Source organism: Sceloporus occidentalis, unplaced genomic scaffold, assembly GCF_023333645.1.
Source record: "Sceloporus occidentalis isolate IW3139 unplaced genomic scaffold, rSceOcc1.0.p SCAF_375, whole genome shotgun sequence".
NCBI lineage: Eukaryota > Metazoa > Chordata > Lepidosauria > Squamata > Phrynosomatidae > Sceloporus > Sceloporus occidentalis.
This window is the reverse complement of record NW_028317355.1, coordinates 455770-476498: the sequence shown is the minus strand read 5'-3', so window position 1 is coordinate 476498 and position 20729 is coordinate 455770. Positions and strand designations below refer to the sequence as shown.

Below are 20729 nucleotides of genomic sequence, written 5' to 3'. Positions count from 1 at the left end.
TATCCCATATATCTCATAAATATATATATATGTATACATCTCATAAATATATATATATATCATAAATATATCTCATATATATATATATAATATATATATTATATATATATATATATATATATATAGCTCATATATATATATAGCTCATATATATATATAGCTCATATATATATATCATATAGATATAGCTCATATATATAGCTCATATATATAGCTCATAAATATATATATATATATATATCTCATAAATATAAATATATATCATATAAATATAAATATATATATCTCATAGATCTATATATATATCTCATAGATCTATATATATAAAATATATATATCATAAATATATATATATATCAAAGATATATATCATAAATATATATCTCCGATATATATATATATATATATTTATGATATATTTAATTTTTGTTTTAACCAACCACTGTTGAACCACTTCAGTAGAGTGAAAATATTAATGAGAATTTTACAATCTATTATAGCTCTTAAAGGATTTGGCAACTCCCCTTCTTACTTAAATGGTGACCCAATAAAATTGCCTTCAGCTTTATTGCCTAGTTAAAATCACAATTTTTTTTTATTAACAAACAACAAATATTAATTAATGGTTTTTTTTCCTCAGGAATGAAGCAACGGCATTAATGTTGTAGAAATATGCGGTTCTTGACATAAAAAAGGCTTCCCTGCGGTTTGTAGAATTCATGGATGTCAAGGTTTTAAAGAAACAGTCATGGAGTCTCAAAATATTTTATTATTATTTTTATTGTATTCTAACAAATATTGTAAGACATAACTGCAGGTGAAATAATTGCCCTTAAAAAGCACTTTTTACGTTAATATTGTTTGATTCCTTATTTTCATTATTTTATTCCTTTATTAAAATCTGAAGCTCCCTCGGCCTCTCTGGACCCAGCTGACCCTTTAAATAGGTTTTCTAGGAACCCTACTGTTAATATGGATTTTTTAAAATATTTGAATACACTGATGGCTTCACTTTTACAAAGAGTCAATCAGCTACATGAAGAAAAAAAAATCCTATACAAATACAGTGAATATTAAGATTATATAATTAAATATTTTGGAATATATAGTTGGTAAATATTCTGTAGATTCAACATAAATTCCTGAAATTTTAATATCTTAATTAGGTTCCTTTCCCTTCGCTCTAATTATTATTATGTTTTATTTCTATAGAGCCAACACTGTCCACAGCCTCTATAGCTTCAAAGGGTCTGACAATGGCTTCTGCCTTTGGTGGCCATGAGCAGAATCCTGATGGAACCCGGAGCTTTTCCTTTCGCCAATAGGGGAATAAATAATCTCAATAATTAATCAATAAATATTTGCATCCCAAAATGAGAATTCTTACCTTGGCTAGCTACTCAAATGATCTCGGGTTTACCTTAGATGTAGGAAAAGATCAGACTTACCGGAGGTTAATATCACGCTGATGCCGGTCCAGTAGAACCTTCGGGTGTCGATGTGTCCCAGCAAACAGGACGTTTGTTAGGAGTCCAAAACTTGAGTTTTAATGTTTAATCTTCTAAAGACATAGTTTCCAAAGTCAACTATATTAACGCCGTCCGTTTCCTTGTGCGTCCGCCTTTGCTCATAAACAGCGTCCTTATAAAAAAAGAAAACAAACAAAATAAACTGTTAAGACAATCTTAACGCAAGCAAAGTGTTTACTTAGATAGTTCTTTTATAGTTTTTTTTCTTTCTTTCTTTCTTTCTTTTATTCACCTGTTTGCTGAGCAAATGTAGATTTATTGCTTTCATAAAATGTTTAAGTCGGTCCCTCTAGATTGTAAGATCCTTTGAGCCGGACCCTGGTGTCAAATTGTTATGTCCTGTTTACCCATTGTACAGCGCTGCGTAATGTGTTGGCACTCTATAAAAACGATAATCTGTCCTTGAGCTTCGTAAATTATGATTAAAAAACATGTGAAATAAAGGAAAATTAAAAAAGTTGGTTGATATCTCATTTTTTCTCCAGATACTGTGTCCTGATGAAGCATCGGTCATCCTTCTGATCCATTTTGGTTCATTAGAAGATCCGAATTCAAACAAAGTACTCGTGTAACCAAATTACTGCTTGTTTTGAAACCCACCTGTCATCATCAGTGGGGTATACTGGCCTAGACCAACACGAAGGAGGACACTGCCGGGTCGGCAAAGCCTCTATAGATTACTTCCACATGGTGCCGGCTTTTCTTAAAAGGCAGAGCGCTGAGATATGACTTTCGACAAGTCCTGCGCTAATATAGATAATCTTTGTCTGCAAAGCTTACAATCTTACGTTATCCAGATCCATAATCACATGATTATTTAGAAAAGAACTAAATATTATAAATATATAAAAAAAAATGTTATGGTATTGGGATTGAACCCATCTTGAGCTGCCGCCATATCGCCCGGCTACAATAGTTACTGATCTCAAGTTACATCATGGCGGACTTGTATCCACGTTAAACTTTTTTGGGTCAATGACATTTCCTTTATCCTATAAATATACCCGGATTTTGGTTATACATACAATGTTTATTCCAACCTGAGTCTGGATTATATGACCCGGGTTTCCAATGCCTCTGATCACGTATGTAAAGAACAGATTCTATATATATATAGTTTTCCTTATTACATGATGATTCTGGATCAGAAGCCAGCCCAGTCTGGACGTTATAGCTGCTGGATGTAAATCAGGTTCATTGGTGTAAAGGTTAGAACCGTGAACTCTTCAAAAAGGTCTCCCTCGTCTCTTGTGCAACGTACCAAGCAGCAGAGAACGGAAGCAATGGGCTGGAGGCGTTGGAGCAGAAAGAGGATGGTGGTTCTGACGCTGGGAAACGTGGGGGATCTCAATAGGTATAGCCTGGAGGAGAAGGGGAGGAGAGAGAAGGGGAGGGATAGAAACATTTAAACACATATCGGGGCTTAAAAGGAGGAGCAACCCGGGTAGCAAGGGCCAATGAGGGCCCCCCATGACCAATCAGCATGCCAGATCAGGCCCCCTTGGGGCATGAGGCCAGGACTACCCGCTGACTTTGTGGGAAGTCCGACTGACATAAATGGGTGTTCCTGCTGATGCCGCGGGACACCCCCCCATTTAAAGGGGAAATGAGCGGGGGAGAGGGGTGTGTCAGGACACCTCTTCCGTGGAGGATACGTGCGCCGACCCGGAGAACCGGGCCAAATCCTGAAAGTCCTGGGGTATGCAGATCAGGGAGGTCAAGCCTGCTGCTTGCCTTAAAATATATTAGAAAGACAAATAGAATTAAAAAAAAAACAAATAATAAAAGTTTGATAAGCGGCGGCGTCTTTTGCTCACTGCGGTATTATAGTTATTATTTATCTCCTCTAGTTGCCGGCTCGCTCTATAATTTATCTACCTCACTTATTATTAATCACATAATCTGGGAACTGCTCCCCAAGAAAATGAAACACACATATCTAAGCCTAGCATTTAACAAGCTTCCCCCTGTTACTACGGCAACAGCCTATCAGTGCCTCATTTTTTCATCACATGGAAAAAGTATCCCTGCCCGACCCCCCAAACTCGTTTGTTATTTTGTTACACTGTGTTTCGGTACGAGTGTTACATTCAGCAGAACAGGTGTAACAAAAGCTTTAATAGCCAATTCTCAGCCATATGATTAAAGGTGCAGTTCCACCGATATGTGCTGCGTTATATAGAGTGGGCGGTTCTGATGTGAGCGGGGGCGGTCCAACTGACATTGTGGGGAACACCCCCATCTAAAGGGGAAATGGGCAGGGAGACCCCAGATGATTCAGGTGCTAACCCAGAGAGTTCCAGGTATGCCCATTTAATTTGTCTCTGACGCTTAAAAAAAAACTGCATTTATAAAGTTTATTGAAATACTGCAGTAATAACAGCCCTGTCACTCATCTAAAGCCCTCCCCTTATGTATTAGATCATAGCAGGCCAACTGTCACTCCAACATGCACATAACACTGCAAAGCGATGCAGAGAGCAGTTACACTGACGCAGCTACAGAAGTAGATTCAAATAAAGATAAAAGCTTTACTTCTGACAGGTATGTATTAACACCAGCACAGCAAACACACCTCATCGCAAGCCCAGCAATACACCTGAAGACAATCACAACTACATACACAATCACAAGCAATACACCTGAATACAAGCACAACAGCCCACCTGATCACAAGCACAGAAGTACACAAGAACAAACAACTTTTTAAAGGGGGAGTCAAGGGGCTGTAGCCTCTGCTCTTCACCCGCCTGCTCTTTCAGTCCACACGTGGCAAGGGGCTTTGCGGGACAAGCGTTTCACCCTTCCAGTGCCGAGACGGCCCTGGCATGAAATTCTGCCTATAAATTAAAACGCTTGGATGGCTTCAAAAATCAAAAAAGGTGTTTTGTACAAAAAAAACCCAACAAAACTACAACAGCAACGCATGCCACTGCGGCCAATAATATTTTAATAGGCCGTTGGAACGGCGGCCGCGATACGTAAACACGTTAAGAGAATTCTTCATATACTGTGTCATAAAACGTCACAGCCAGTTATATCCGGTCGGTATTAAGCAGTACGTGGTTATAGCTCAGCGGTAATTTAAAGGGGAACGCACATTAAAAAAAAAAAAAAATACAAAGCTGTCATATGAGCAGCCAATCAGAGAGAGCGAGGGAAGCGCACGCCAGGATACGGCAACCGTCAGAAGATTCCCAACGGGAAATACCCCCCCAGGGCTGTATACAGTAATATAACCCCCCAGCGCTGTATACAGTTATATACCCCCCCCAGGGCTGTATACAGTAATATAACCCCCCAGCGCTGTATACAGTAATATACCCCCCCCAGTGCTGTATACAGTAATATACCCCCCAGCACTGTATACAGCAATAACCCCCCTGCAGACCTGGAGCCGCCGTTGCTGTCAGTCATGTGATATTTTGGATGACTTTCCCAGCTCAAACACCACACTGAGCTGATGCTTTATGGCGATGCAAATTAAGTCCTGTACTCCATAGACTTTCATTAGTCAGAGAGTCCAGCTGGGTGATTAAGACTGAGCCATTCTATTATTTCCCTCAGGCAGTATAATGAGGAGTCGCGGTGTTTAGTAGATTGGGGCTCAGATAACAGAGCGGGAACTCATACAAACGGCTGATATGCATCTGCCTGAAAACATATTATGGGTAAAAAAACTAGAACTTATTTAAAAAACAAACATTTTTCATCGGATTCTAGGGAATTAAGAAATACTGGTGAGAGTTTTCTTTTAAGGGCAGCTTTATCATGCCCCTCAAGTATCCTGTCCATATATACACACCACTACATTGTGCACTCACTTAAAGGAAGGCAGATATAATAATCTGTCGTTTAATCTTTCCTCATCACTGTAAAGGATTTACCACTCCCTACATGGTTTCCTCCCTATAAATATTGCCTCAAACAGATACACCCGTGTGTGCAGGTAAAGGTGTAGGTAAAGGTGCAGGAGGCGCGAACGCCTCGAAAATAATTTTTAGGAGCAACAAGGTAAGTCCTCACCCTTGAAAAACCAACCTGTTCTTTTTATGCATTTTAAAAATTCCAACACAAATTAATTTATCTTTATAATATGGTTACCTTATTTTTGAAGATTTTCAAAAACATGTGTGTATGTATATATATATATATATATATATATATATATATATATATATATATATAAAGGTTATTTAAATAAAAAGATGTAATATCTTAATAAAATGTTTTTAGCACAGGTTAATAATATTATTATAATATTATTGAATATGTATACAGAGGCATTCAATGTTATTAATTTGATATACCCTTCGAAAAAAAAAGTATAATTCCTTGGATGATAAGAAAGGTACGTTTATGTTAAATATATATTATTAAAAAACAAAAAAAGAAAGAAAAATATACATAAAAAAATATATAAAATAAAAATTGCTATAAGTAGATGAAAAATATATTTAATACATAGAAAGCTAAGGGTTCCAAAAATGCTGATAGACACACACACAATATATAATTATATATAAATAGTAATATATATATATATATATATATATATATATATATAGTGTATATATATATATATATATACTATAGTACATATATAATATATATATATACATACACACACACAAAATATATATGTGTAATACACACACACATATATTGTTCACTTGTGAGCCGAGCCCTCTTTAACTTATATATAGGTTCATCTTAATAATACATTTTTTTATAATTTTATAATAATAAATATTTTTTTTTCTTTTCAGTTCTCAAGACACCATTACTTCCCGTGGAATGGCATGAAAACCAAAACCCCGTGGGAAGAAAACTCTAAATTAATGAGAAAATGTTGAAAAGGATGATTTTTTTTGTTTTTGTTTAAAATGATTTGACTTTGGTACTTCAGCACTCTGAAGATGAAACATATCACGCGTGATCAGAAGAACTGTGAAATGTTTAGTAATTCTGATTCTGATTAATGTAGGTATCTATTTAATTACTACATGCAAGGATGGAACTTGTATGGATTTCAATGAAGAAAATGATCTAGTGGTTCCAGAGATTTCTAGTAACGCCGTTAATTACGAGACTACCAGCCAGCACCTAACAGGGATATGGACTATAAATGCGATTGGCCGCCTGGGCAATCTAATGGGAGAATACGCCACTCTTTACGCTCTCGCAAAGTTAAATGGCCACCAAGCCTACGTTTCACCCGAAATGTACGCGCAATTATCCGCCATCTTTAAAGTTCGATTGCCTGTAATTCCCCAGGACGTTGCCGATCAAATTCAGTGGAAACACTATGGACTTCATGATTGGATGTCTGAAGAATACAAACATATCAAAGGGGAGTTCGTCAAGCTGACCGGATATCCTTGCTCGTGGACGTTTTATCACCATATACGAGATGAGATCCTCAAGGAATTCGCTTTCCATGACTTTGTCGTAGAGGAGAGCAATATGTACCTATCCAAAGTGCGAGGAGACCGGAAAGATGTCACCTTTGTTGGGGTCCACGTTCGTAGAGGAGACTACGTCCATCTCATGCCAAACACATGGAAAGGGGTTGTAGCCGATAAGGGGTATTTACAGAAGGCCATGGACTATTTCCGGAACAAGTATGAAAACCCTCTTTTCGTGGTGACCAGTAATGGCATGGACTGGTGCAAGGAGAACATCGATAGTTCCCTCGGAGATGTCCACTTTGCTGGAGATGGTAAAGAAGGTTCTCCCGGACGAGACTTTGCCCTCTTGGCCCATTGTAACCATACCATCATGACCGTAGGGACATTTGGGGTCTGGGCTGGATACCTGGCAGGCGGCGAGACCATCTACCTCTCAAACTACACTTTGCCCGATTCTCCATTTCTTGACATTTTTAAGTATGAAGCAGCTTTCCTCCCAGAATGGATCGGGATCCCCGCCGATCTCTCGCCTCTTCTTAGAAGCCTGAAGTAACCCTAACCCATAAACCATCATCATAATCATCATCACCATCAAATAGTTGACTTTGGCTTCCAACAAACTACTCCAGACACAGAAAGGACCTTCATACAGCATGTAGATTGATTCTGAAATAAATAATATTGTATTCATGAGTGCCTGGAGTGTGGTATCTGGCAGAGAAACTGCTAATGTACCAAGACAATACCATGTTCTTAAAGTGTTTATAATCTTAAAAAATAACTTTGGTAAAACGTTTGCATTTGCCAGAAAAGCGTTTAGAAAATATTGTGTTTTCACAAGTAAGCATAAAAATGTAGAAGACATGTCTGCCCGTCTAGTCGGCCTGTTTTTCCTTGGTCTCGTCTTAGATACAGGAGCCGTATGTCTATCCCATGCATGTTTAAGTTCCCTCACTGTATTACCCTCTACCACTTCTGCTGGGAGGCTCTTTCACTTATCCCTCTGAGTAACATAAAACGTCCTTACATTCCATCTACGTGTCCGACCTCCCGGTTATAGAGATGCTCATTACAGGAGTTTACAGGGATTAAGCTGACAGCAGCCCCTACTTTAAGATACAGTCTATGGGTATATTTTACTGGAGGAAGTGTGGGTGATGGTCGCCGACCAGCTCAAAATTCGCATGCCGACAACAGCTGTCAATCATAGTAAGTAGCTGTCAAATTAAAATGTGCACGCTAGTTCCTCAATATGTTAAATGCAGCTAGAATGTAACACTTGCATATCTTATAGTTACTATTTATCGTTTTAGATAGGACACACAGAAATAACAATTTTACATTGTCTCCTAGACGTTACATTATACAGATTACCATGGGAACAGCCAGCCTAATTTCTTGTCTGCAGGATGCACCAGGTTATTCCTCCCCGTTATGCCATCTCCCCTATTATTTCAGGATTGGAAATGAAAACGCACAAACCATAGTTAGTTCCAGTAAGCCGTGAAGATACCAGAAACACATTTCCGAGAAGATCTTATTATCCGTGCTTTTAGATGAGTAATCTTGGATAATTTACCTGGTTAATGGTAATTAAACGTTTGCCAAGAAGAAAAACAGAGACCGTCATTAATTCTCTTACAGAGACGTAATTTCAGAATTAAGAGGTTAGGAGTGGTGGCGTTTCCGTGGGTCAGGAGGCTACCTATTAAGTGACATCATATCCAGTTGGCCTATTATACCACATGTTGTGTGCCAATCAGAGCCTGGTGGCAAATACCCGATGGCCCTCTGTGCAACAGCCATCCTGCTGGTCCTGGGGGCAGATGTTGTGCTGCATATGCCCCACCATGTGCTACATGAGCAGGCCATCTGTGCCCGCCAGCCTTAAAGTGCCAGAGCCACCTAGTTACCCCCAATCTGGCCTCATACAAAGAATAATGGGAATGACTCCATCTGAACAAGAGACCTCCAAGATCACTAAGGGCTGTGAATGTCCAGAACGTGTGACCGCCTGCTGGATAAAAGTGGGGGCAGGGAAAGGTACGTAAAATGTGCTATCTGGTATTTGTCCGGGGCGCCTATGGCCAACCCCTGCTTATGCATGGTCTTCACTAAACCAGACCTGGACCGGCAATCTTGGACAAATGCCCAATGGGTTGCTGGCCGATAGTGCCCCATTCGGCCGCTCAGACACTATTTAGGGGCTTCTGGCCTTAAAGTGCCGGGGCCACATCTCATCCCCCAGTCTGGCCCGGCACCAGACTATTTGAAAGCGTGAAGGGTGGAGAGGTTAAAGTCTCATCGAGTCTTTGTTTAGAGGTTTTATAGGTTCTCCAACCTTTGGAACATTTACAGCAACTTCGTCACTCGCATGCGGGACGGTCAACAACCAACAACATGTTAAAATATTATTACAAACTGTAAAAAAAATGTACATTAAAAGTCAACATTATCAACATATCTAACAAACTGAAAAAATAATCACAAAAATAATTCATTTACATTTTCTAGGAACCCTCAAAAATTATTTTATGGTAAAAATAACCAATTCAAGCATAGTTTTCAGTTTGTATTTAAGAGGATCTTAATTAAGTCAGGGAATGGAAGCATAGAATCTGCCGGCAAATCGGCCCCATTCGGCCCCCGTCTAGTCTGCCCGTTTCTCCTGCTGTAAAGACTCAAACCTTAATCAGTCGTTGGTCTCTCCCATGCATGTTTAATACCCTCACTGTATTACCCTCTACCACTTCTGCTGGGAAGCTGTTCCATTTATCTACCACCCTCTCTGTAAAGAAAAACGTCCATACATTCCACCTAAGCCTCTGACCCCTAGTGTTAGATTCTGGTCTTTTGTTCTAAGATTTCTCCTCGTTTAAAATAAACTTCCCTCCTGTACTTTGTTAAATGTTTCTATCCCATCCCCTCTTTCTCTCTTCTCCTCCTAGCCAGACATATTGAGAGTCCTAAGTCTTTCCCGATGTTTATTCTGCAAACCTTTCACCATTTTGCAGCCCTCTTATGAACTCTCCGCAAAATGTCAATATCCTTCTAGAGATGGGGGTCTCACGAACTGTCCCCGATACTCTAGATGAGGTCTGACCAGAGATCTGTATCAGAACCACCTCCCTATTCCTGCTACTAACACCCCTCGCTATAAAACCCAACACCCTGCTTGCCTTTTCCAACACTTTATTCCATTGTCTGCTTAGCTTTAAGTTATCAGAAACAGTCCTTCTCTTCTTTGTCACCGACAGAACGGTGCCCCCAATGCTATATTCTGCCTTGGTATTTTCATGTCCCAAGTGCATTATCTTCAATTTATTAACGTTAAACTGCATCTGCTGCCCTTGAACATTCCTCTGATTTACTTAAATCATTTACTTAAATCATTGACCTTTGTATTATCTGCAAACATACATACATGGATCCCAATCCTGATCCCCATGAGGTACCCCCCCACAAGTAAACAGTCCGTCCTCTGAATATACCCCATACTACACCCTTTCGCCTCCTATCACTCAACCATTGCCTTATCCATTCATCTATTTTAATACCCAAACAGCGTCATTCACTTATTATTATCCTATCTGGATTTCGGTAGGATATCTACTGCCCCTCCCCGGGCTAATTTTTTAGCTACCCAGTTAAATACATAAATTAGTTTGACTGTTTCTGATCATGCTTAATATTTGCATCTAGAGATTTAACAATCCTGTCCTTAAATATATAGATGCTTATAGATCTATAGATAGATTTACTGGTCTGTAGTTGGCCGGTTCTTCACCGCTACCGTTTTTTTATCAGGTGGGGCCACAATTACCAACTTCCAGTCTTCTAGAACAGCTCCTGCCAACAGTGACCGATTAACTAAGTCTGCAGGAGCACCAAGGGGTAAGCGGCACTCGACAAGACTCCCTCCCGTCAAATAAAAGTAAAAGTTTTCTTTATTCCACATAAATAATCCCCAAAAAGGGAACGGAGCCAGACGCGCTTAGGCAATCTGTGAAGCAAGAAGTGGAAAATGTTGTGTGATAAAGCTATAAATGATATAATGGGAGCCTGTAAAGCAGGTTTAAGGGCCCCATGGGCATGAGGCTTTTGTGGCAAATGTTGAAAGTGATAACCGTGGAAAAAGTTACCTTTTGATCACTATAAACATTATTTCACAATTGCAAATATATGCAATAAGCCTAATGTGCGCTTGCGACACCTTTAAACACGTCCCCTGTTGAATACATTTAAAAAATGTACTATTAATTTTTGGTTGAAGTTTTCTTTTTATACAAGCAGGAAAATTAAGATTTTTTTTAAAAAAAATTATTAAAAAACGTATTTAATTTATTTATTTTTTTATTTTTTATTTTTTTTTTTTAGGTAAAATACATTTTAATACCGGATCCTAAATAAAAAAAATAGGTAATTATCAAATAAAAATAAAATCAAATTAAAAATGTAATTTAACTCTTTCAATATCAGCTAATCAAAGAGTTATCAGCAAACTGGAAGCTTTATGATTATAGGCAGTCTCAACCACCATAATGACCAAGGTTGCCCTTTCTAATTACTGGAAAGCAGTAAAGGGCATCATAAAGAGAACAAACTACTAGCCATAAAACGGGTAATAACTAGACTTGGGCACCAGGGGGCTCTTCGTGTTCGTCTTCGTGCTCGTCTTCGGGGAAAAAAAAATCTTCGTATTCCGCGAATATTCGCCCGTTCCTGTCTTCTCTTCGGGCGAATATTCGCGGACATTCTTCGTGCTCGTTTAATCTTCGTTTTCCTCCTGGTTGCCTAGCAGGGGTTAATACGGGGTTAATAACACATCACAGCAGCAGCAGCTGCCGTGAAGGTACGTGTGTGCAGCTCTATTGGTCGTTTCGGCAGGGGGCTGGTCTGGCATCAACGAGTGAATTGCAGAACTGCAGAATGCACTTCATTCGTTGATGGCAGGCGAGCCCCCTGCCGAAACGACCAATAGAGTTGCACACACATACCGAGGTGTACTGTCCATAGATGTTTAATAAAAGAATAGGGAATATTTTACATTTTTAAATTGATTTTGGACCACTTTACATGCCTAACATTTGCTACCTATTTACAATGGCATACTTTGCAACAACCCAACTTACTTATTGGACAGGACTGGAAAATAGCAGGACTGTCCACCAAAATCTTGGGTGTGTTGGCAGGTATGCTGATGGAAAAATGTTGGACAAGAACTAAAAAATAGCTTAGGGTTAATGTACGGTTATGTTTAAGATTAGTAGCAGTGCACTGGTTTGGTTAAAGATGGATTATGTCTAAATAATAATAATTAAATTTTAATGTTTTTTTTTAAAAAAAAATAGGGGTTTATTTAAATGTATTTTAAAGTTAGATTTATTATTTAGTACTTGATTATATTTATTAAATGTTTATAGTAGCGTTACCTACCGAGCTATAACTACCTATGTGTATTTGCATTTTGCATACCTAGTTTAGCTAAATTAGATGGGACAGGACTGGAAAAAAGCAGGACTGTCCCTGAAAAAGTTGGGTCTGTTGGCAGGTATGTGGATGGAAAAATGTTATAGGGTGAAGTGTGAGTTATAGTGTTAATGTAATGCTATTAGTGAGTGAAGGCCAGGGCAAATAACAAGGAAAAGGTCCTTGTGTTTTGTGCATTGTAAGTGTGTGTGTATGTGTGTTATGTGTGATGTCACTGTGTGTTATATGTGTTATATGTGTTATTGTGTGTGTTATGTTTGGTTGGTTGTGTATCAGAAGGAAAATAATGAAATGGAAAAGGAAATGGGAAAGGCAAATGAGTGGGCAATTGGCGACCCGCTCACCTGTTTCACCCCAGGGCAAAGCACCCAAACACTGTCAGTCTTAGACGTTTGGCAGCAGACTTCCAGAGCTCAGACACAAGGCCCTAGCGTAAGCTGGCCACTCCGGCGGAGGTAGCAGGCGTTGCCACACCGCAAACAGAGGCAGCCAGGGGGGAGAAACTGCCCTTACCATTAGGGACATTTTGGGCATGACTCTAGCCAGGAAGCGAACTGGCAGAGAAGAGATGCTGGCACCACCACCAGCAGCAGCATTGAAAAGGCGAATGAGTGGGCAATTGGCGACCCACTCACCTGTTTCACCCCAGGGCAAAGCACCCAAACACTGTCAGTCTTAGACGTTTGGCAGCAGACTTCCAGAGCTCAGACACAAGGCCCTAGCGTAAGCTGGCCACTCCGGCGGAGGTAGCAGGCGTTGCCACACCGCAGACAGAGGCAGCCAGGGGGGAGAAACTGCCCTTACAATTAGGGACATTTTGGGCATGACTCTAGCCAGGAAGCGAACTGGCAGAGAAGAGATGCTGGCACCACCACCACCACCACCACCACCAGCAGCATTGAAAAATTGGAAAGGCGAATGAGAGGGCAATTGGCGACCCGCTCACCTGTTTCACCCCAGGGCAAAGCACCCAAACACTGTCAGTCTTAGACGTTTGGCAGCAGACTTCCAGAGCTCAGACACAAGGCCCTAGCGTAAGCTGGCCACTCCGGCGGAGGTAGCAGGCGTTGCCACACCGCAGACAGAGGCAGCCAGGGGGGAGAAACTGCCCTTACAATTAGGGACATTTGAGGCATGACACTAGCCAGGAAGCGAACTGGCAGAGAAGAGATGCTGGCACCACCACCAGCAGCAGCATTGAAAAGGCGAATGAGTGGGCAATTGGCGACCCACTCACCTGTTTCACCCCAGGGCAAAGCACCCAAACACTGTCAGTCTTAGACGTTTGGCAGCAGACTTCCAGAGCTCAGACACAAGGCCCTAGCGTAAGCTGGCCACTCCGGCGGAGGTAGCAGGCGTTGCCACACCGCAGACAGAGGCAGCCAGGGGGGAGAAACTGCCCTTACAATTAGGGACATTTTGGGCATGACTCTAGCCAGGAAGCGAACTGGCAGAGAAGAGATGCTGGCACCACCACCACCACCACCACCACCAGCAGCATTGAAAAATTGGAAAGGCGAATGAGAGGGCAATTGGCGACCCGCTCACCTGTTTCACCCCAGGGCAAAGCACCCAAACACTGTCAGTCTTAGACGTTTGGCAGCAGACTTCCAGAGCTCAGACACAAGGCCCTAGCGTAAGCTGGCCACTCCGGCGGAGGTAGCAGGCGTTGCCACACCGCAGACAGAGGCAGCCAGGGGGGAGAAACTGCCCTTACAATTAGGGACATTTGAGGCATGACACTAGCCAGGAAGCGAACTGGCAGAGAAGAGATGCTGGCACCACCACCAGCAGCAGCATTGAAAAGGCGAATGAGTGGGCAATTGGCGACCCACTCACCTGTTTCACCCCAGGGCAAAGCACCCAAACACTGTCAGTCTTAGACGTTTGGCAGCAGACTTCCAGAGCTCAGACACAAGGCCCTAGCGTAAGCTGGCCACTCCGGCGGAGGTAGCAGGCGTTGCCACACCGCAGACAGAGGCAGCCAGGGGGGAGAAACTGCCCTTACAATTAGGGACATTTTGGGCATGACTCTAGCCAGGAAGCGAACTGGCAGAGAAGAGATGCTGGCACCACCACCACCACCACCACCACCAGCAGCATTGAAAAATTGGAAAGGCGAATGAGAGGGCAATTGGCGACCCGCTCACCTGTTTCACCCCAGGGCAAAGCACCCAAACACTGTCAGTCTTAGACGTTTGGCAGCAGACTTCCAGAGCTCAGACACAAGGCCCTAGCGTAAGCTGGCCACTCCGGCGGAGGTAGCAGGCGTTGCCACACCGCAGACAGAGGCAGCCAGGGGGGAGAAACTGCCCTTACAATTAGGGACATTTGAGGCATGACACTAGCCAGGAAGCGAACTGGCAGAGAAGAGATGCTGGCACCACCACCAGCAGCAGCATTGAAAAGGCGAATGAGTGGGCAATTGGCGACCCACTCACCTGTTTCACCCCAGGGCAAAGCACCCAAACACTGTCAGTCTTAGACGTTTGGCAGCAGACTTCCAGAGCTCAGACACAAGGCCCTAGCGTAAGCTGGCCACTCCGGCGGAGGTAGCAGGCGTTGCCACACCGCAAACAGACGCAGCCAGAGGGGAGAAACTGCCCTTACCACTAGGGACATTTTGGGCATGACTCTAGCCAGGAAGCGAACTGGCAGAGAAGAGATGCTGGCACCACCACCAGCAGCAGCATTGAAAAGGCGAATGAGTGGGCAATTGGCGACCCACTCACCTGTTTCACCCCAGGGCAAAGCACCCAAACACTGTCAGTCTTAGACGTTTGGCAGCAGACTTCCAGAGCTCAGACACAAGGCCCTAGCGTAAGCTGGCCACTCCGGCGGAGGTAGCAGGCGTTGCCACACCGCAAACAGACGCAGCCAGAGGGGAGAAACTGCCCTTACCACTAGGGACATTTTGGGCATGACTCTAGCCAGGAAGCGAACTGGCAGAGAAGAGATGCTGGCACCACCACCAGCAGCAGCATTGAAAAGGCGAATGAGTGGGCAATTGGCGACCCACTCACCTGTTTCACCCCAGGGCAAAGCACCCAAACACTGTCAGTCTTAGACGTTTGGCAGCAGACTTCCAGAGCTCAGACACAAGGCCCTAGCGTAAGCTGGCCACTCCGGCGGAGGTAGCAGGCGTTGCCACACCGCAAACAGACGCAGCCAGAGGGGAGAAACTGCCCTTACCACTAGGGACATTTTGGGCATGACTCTAGCCAGGAAGCGAACTGGCAGAGAAGAGATGCTGGCACCACCACCACCACCAGCAGCAGCATTGAAAAATGGGAAAGGCGAATGAGTGGGCAATTGGCGACCCACTCACCTGTTTCACCCCAGGGCAAAGCACCCAAACACTGTCAGTCTTAAACGTTTGGCAGCAGACTTCCAGAGCTCAGACACAAGGCCCTAGCGTAAGCTGGCCACTCCGGCGGAGGTAGCAGGCGTTGCCACACCGCAGACAGAGGCAGCCAGGGGGGAGAAACTGCCCTTACCATTAGGGACATTTGATTCATGACACTAGCCAGGAAGCGAACTGGCATCGAAGAGACACTGGCACCACCACCAGCAGCAGCAGCAGCAGAATTGGGAAAGGCGAATGAGTGGGCAATTGGCGACCCACTCACCTGTTTCACCCCAGAGCAAAGCATCCAAACACTGTCAGTCCTTGGCGTTTGGGAGCGGACTTCCAGAGCTCAGACACAAGGCCCTAGCGTAAGCTGGCTACATTGGCGGAGGTAGCAGGCGTTGCCACACCGCAGCAAGTGCAACCAGGGGGGAGAAACTGCCCTTACCATAAGGGACATTTGAGGCATGACACTAGCCAGGAAGCGAACTGGCAGAGAAGAGACACTGGCACCACCACCAGCAGCAGCAGCAGCAGCATTGGAAAAGGCGAATGAGTGGGCAATTGACGACCCGCTCACCTGTTTCACCCCAGGGCAAAGCATCCAAAAACTGTCAGTCCTTGGCGTTTGGGAGCGGACTTCCAGAACTCAGACACAAGGCCCTAGCGTAAGCTGGCTACACCGGCGGAGGTAGCAGGCGTTGCCACACCGCAACAAGTGCAACCAGGGGGGAGAAACTACCCTTACCATCAGGGACATTCGAGGCATGACACTAGCCAGGAAGCGAACTGGCATTGAAGAGAGACACTGGCACCACCACCAGCAGCAGCAGAATTGGGAAAGGCGAATGAGTGGGCAATTGACGACCCGCTCACCTGTTTCACCCCAGGGCAAAGCATCCAAGCACTGTCAGTCCTTGGCGTTTGGGAGCAGACCTACAGAACTCAGACACAAGGCCCTAGCATAAGCTAGCTACACCGGCGGAGGTAGCAGGCGTTGCCACACCGCAGCAAGTGCAACCAGGGGGGAGAAACTACCCTTTCCATTAGGGACATCTGAGGCATGATTTCAGCCAGGAAGCGAACTGGCAAAAGATACTGGCACCACCACCAGCAGCAGCGTTGGAAACGGAAAAAGGTGAATGAGTGGGCAATTGACGACCCACTCACCTGTTTCACCCCAGGGCAAAGCATCCAAAGACTGTCAGTCCTAGGCGTTTGGGAGCGGACTTACAGAGCTCAGACACTAGGCCCTAGCGTAAATTGGCTACACCAGCGGAGGTAGCAGGCATTGCCACACCGCAGCAAGTGCAACCAGGGGGAGAAACTACCTTAAACATTAGAGAGAAAAAATTTAACTTTCCAAGCTAAGAGCTGGGTAACCCAATTTGGGCAGATTGAATTTAAGAAAGGCAATCTGCTCCATCAGATGAGGTGCCATGCGTGAGCGCTGTGGACTCAGTATGTTTCCAGTCATAGAAAACACGCGCTCACTTTGAACAGTGGTTGGCGGACATGATAGAAGCTGCTGCGCAACCCATGAGAGTGCAGGCCACACACTCTTCTTTTCATCCCAGTAGCTAAGAGGATCAACATTAGGAGCAGAAGGAACTTCACAGAGGTAAAGTTTGACCATTTCAGCAGCACTACTCTCCTTTCTGCTGCTAGCTCTGTCAGATGGTCCAACTATACTGCCAAGTGCCTCTTCCCAAAACGCAGCTGCTCCACTCAGCTGTGTTGTGCTGCTTGTGGCACTGCTGCTGATGCTGCTGCTAGGGGTAGCAGACCACATCATCTCTTCCTCCTCCTGCACCTCACCCTCCTCGGACAGCATTCCCATTTTACGCTGCCAGTCACGCACCTTGTTGACCAATTGCTCCCGGTAGCTACTGAGAACATTGAATTTCAAAGCTAGCTTTCCCTTAATTCTTGGATCACAAAGGCACGCTAGCATCATTTCGGGACTCTCTTCCATTCGCTTGCGAAGGTGTACTTTTAGCAGATCCTTCAGCTTCCTGACTATGGCTGCTACGTCAGGATGTAGAGTGCCACCTTGAACAGCCTCACGGTTTCCAAGGAACACATCCATCTTGCTGCCTAGATGGGAGAACACTGGGATTACCTGGGCCAGACTGGCAGTGTTTGAGCTTAAATTTTCTGTGGCATCCCTGAATGGTTTAAGGACTGCCACTAGCTGGGCGATCACTGTCCAATCCTCCCTATTCAATGGAGAGGTAATCCCAATATTGTGCTCTGAGGCAAGATTATGGATTGCCCTCTGCTGCTCCAAAATCCTCTCTAGCATGTCTAACGTGGAGTTCCACCGTGTACTGACATCCTGACGTAGGCAGTGTACGGGAAGACCTGACCTCTCTTGCTCTTCCCTCAAAAGTTGGCTAGCCTTAACACTATGGTGAAAGTGCCCAGCGATCTTTCTGCAGCGGGACAGAACTACTGCTGCCACATTAGTTCCTTCTGACATTGCTGCCTTCACTACAAGATGGATGATGTGGGCTGCACAGCGCACACCAACAATATGACCATCTCGCAGCGCTTTCACCATATTGGCACCTCCGTCAGTTACCACAAAACCAACTTCAACATTGGTGCCCGCCTCTGCTCCCACCCAAAGGCTAAACATTTTCCTAATCGCATGCAGAATATTTTGGGAAGTGTGCTTTTCATCCATCACTTCTGCATGGAGAAGGAATGATCGGTAGCCTGCTGCAGCAACTTCCTTAGACACACCGGGCTGCCACCAGTGTGCTGTCAAAGAAAGAAAGGCATGCTGGGCGCTAGGTGCACTCCACAAATCTGTAGTGAAATGAACACACTGACCAGCAGCCTTGGAAAGCTCCTCTTTCACTGCTGCAACACAGGACCGATACAGCGAGGGGACAATGTTCCTGCTGAAAGTGGAACGTGACGGAACTGTGTATTGTGGAGCCACAGCCGCCATCAATTGTTTGAAAGGCTCCCCTTCAATCATGGAGAAGGATGCCCCTCCAACAGCAATGAACTGACCAATAAGTCGCGTTACTTTATTGGCCTGCTGTTTGGGCATCGTTCTCTTGGAGTGGAATGCCCCAAATTCTTCCAGGGTGGGCTGGGCATGCAGTGCTCCAACCTGCCTTGGTCTCTGGCTGCCAGCACTAGTTGCTGCTGCTGCTGCTGCTGCTATTGGCTCAGAAGAAGAAGCTGTTGGGGTTTTTCCACGGCCACCAGCTATGCTGCCTGCACTAAGTTTTACCTCTGCATCTTTCCCCAATAGCACAGCGTTGTGTTGAGTGCTGAGGTGATGCTTCATGCTAGCACTGGTAAAATGGCCAGACACTTTCCCTCTGCTTATTAGCTTCCCACAATGTTTGCACTTTCCATAGCGCCCTTCTTCAACATTTTCAAAGTGCTCCCAAATTGGGGCGCGCATAGCCTTGGAGTGTGCCTTGGGTGCTGCTCTTACTGCTCGGGGTGGATGAACAGAGGCAGAACTAGTGGTGGTGGGACTGGTGGTAACAGTACTGGCCATAGTGGGACTGCTAATTGCTTTAGATTTGCTAGGTTTTGCTGCTGCTGCTGGTGGTGGTGATGGTGATGATCGTAGCGGAGAAGGTGGAGGCTCAGGGGAAAATTGTGCACTAGTCATTTGGACACTGCTCCCTGAGGAATCTGATTCCTGACCACTCATCTCCTCTACTTCCTCTGGCTCATAGTCTAGCTCTTCATTAGCCAGATCGAATGGAATTCCTGCTAGGCTGGAGCTAAGACTGATATCGTCGTGAGACTCGTGACTAGTAGTAGTGCGAGCAGGAAGAATAGACTCTGCACTTGGCCTCTCAGTCTCAGGCTCCTCTGCTACCTCGCTAGGTGGAGTTCCACTATGTGTAGCCCTCTCTCTAACTGTCTTTACAAAAATTTTGTAAGGACTTGGTGGCTTGCTAGAGGTACTAGGAGGACATGGCGTGGCGGGTACCAGTGGGAACAGTAGGCGCAGCACTAGTGGTGGTAGAGGCGGGGGTGGTGGTGGTGGTGGTTTTCCCTACAAAGGAATGAGATCGCTTTGGTTTGGGACCCCTCTGAGTCTTGCTGCTAATTTGGCTCTGCTTGGTACCTTGCATGCTGCTGGTGGATGGGGAAGATGCTGCTTGGGGCAAAAGGCACTTCTTTTTAGTCACTGGGCTGGTACTACTTGTGCTACCCTTTAACTTTGAACGTGCTTCTGGTGCTTTAGGCTTTCCGTAAAAAACCATAGAGCTTGTGGGCCTAGCCGCACTACTACTGCCTGCTTTTGGTGCCTTTCCTTTACTTGATGATCCTTCAAGCAATGCTTCCCCAAATGATAAGCGAGAGCTTGGCCTACTTGGCCGACTAGACTGACGCAAAGGCTGCATCTTAGAGCTGGTGGTGGTGCTGGTGGTGGTGCTGGTGGTGGTGGTGGTGGTGGTAGATGGAGCTTGTCCCTCCTTAGTCCCAAAAGGAGGATCCATTTCAAATTTTGTGTTGTGTGTGTAGTGTAGTGTAGTGTAGTGTAGTGTAGTGTTTAAAAAACTATAAAAAAAAAAATAAAAAAATAAAAATAAAAAAAAGGAAAAACGAATTAAAGACAAAAAAATTAGAGGAAGTTCTCTTCAGTGCTACTGCTTAAAAAGTAAAACTATGCACTACTGCACTGTGCTGTGTGCAATCTGCCAAAATCCTAAAGTTATTGAAATTATTAACTCAAGATTAACTATTTAATAACTAGCAGTATTTTATTTTTAATTTGAATTTACACGGGCCTAAGAGCTTAGCCTACCACTATGCTAGCCTAAAGCTATATTTCCTTACTATAAGTCTACCTCTAGGCAGACGCTCTCAAACCCACTAAGCTAAAGTGAGGTTAAATCAGATTCAGTATATGATTTATTAATTAATATTAAGTTATATAATATTAATAGATTAGAACTAATTTAC

General features: G+C 44.0%; 2 protein-coding genes across 2 annotated transcripts in view; both read left to right on the top strand.

Annotated features, from left to right (window-relative positions):
* The first annotated feature begins 6554 nt into the window (after positions 1-6554).
* Positions 6555-7493, top strand: LOC149273463 (galactoside alpha-(1,2)-fucosyltransferase 2-like). The gene has a single exon (XM_089506289.1). It carries the CDS (start codon positions 6555-6557, stop codon positions 7491-7493), a length of 939 nt encoding a protein of 312 aa, XP_089362415.1.
* Positions 7494-8790: 1297 nt separating this feature from the next.
* The window catches only part of LOC149273462 (galactoside alpha-(1,2)-fucosyltransferase 2-like), a 30952-nt gene continuing 19013 nt past the window's right edge, over positions 8791-20729 (top strand). Inside the window, exon 1 of the mRNA XM_089506288.1 lies at positions 8791-8983. Within this exon, the coding sequence (XP_089362414.1) occupies positions 8791-8983 (193 nt within the window). The remainder of the gene's footprint in view (positions 8984-20729) is intronic.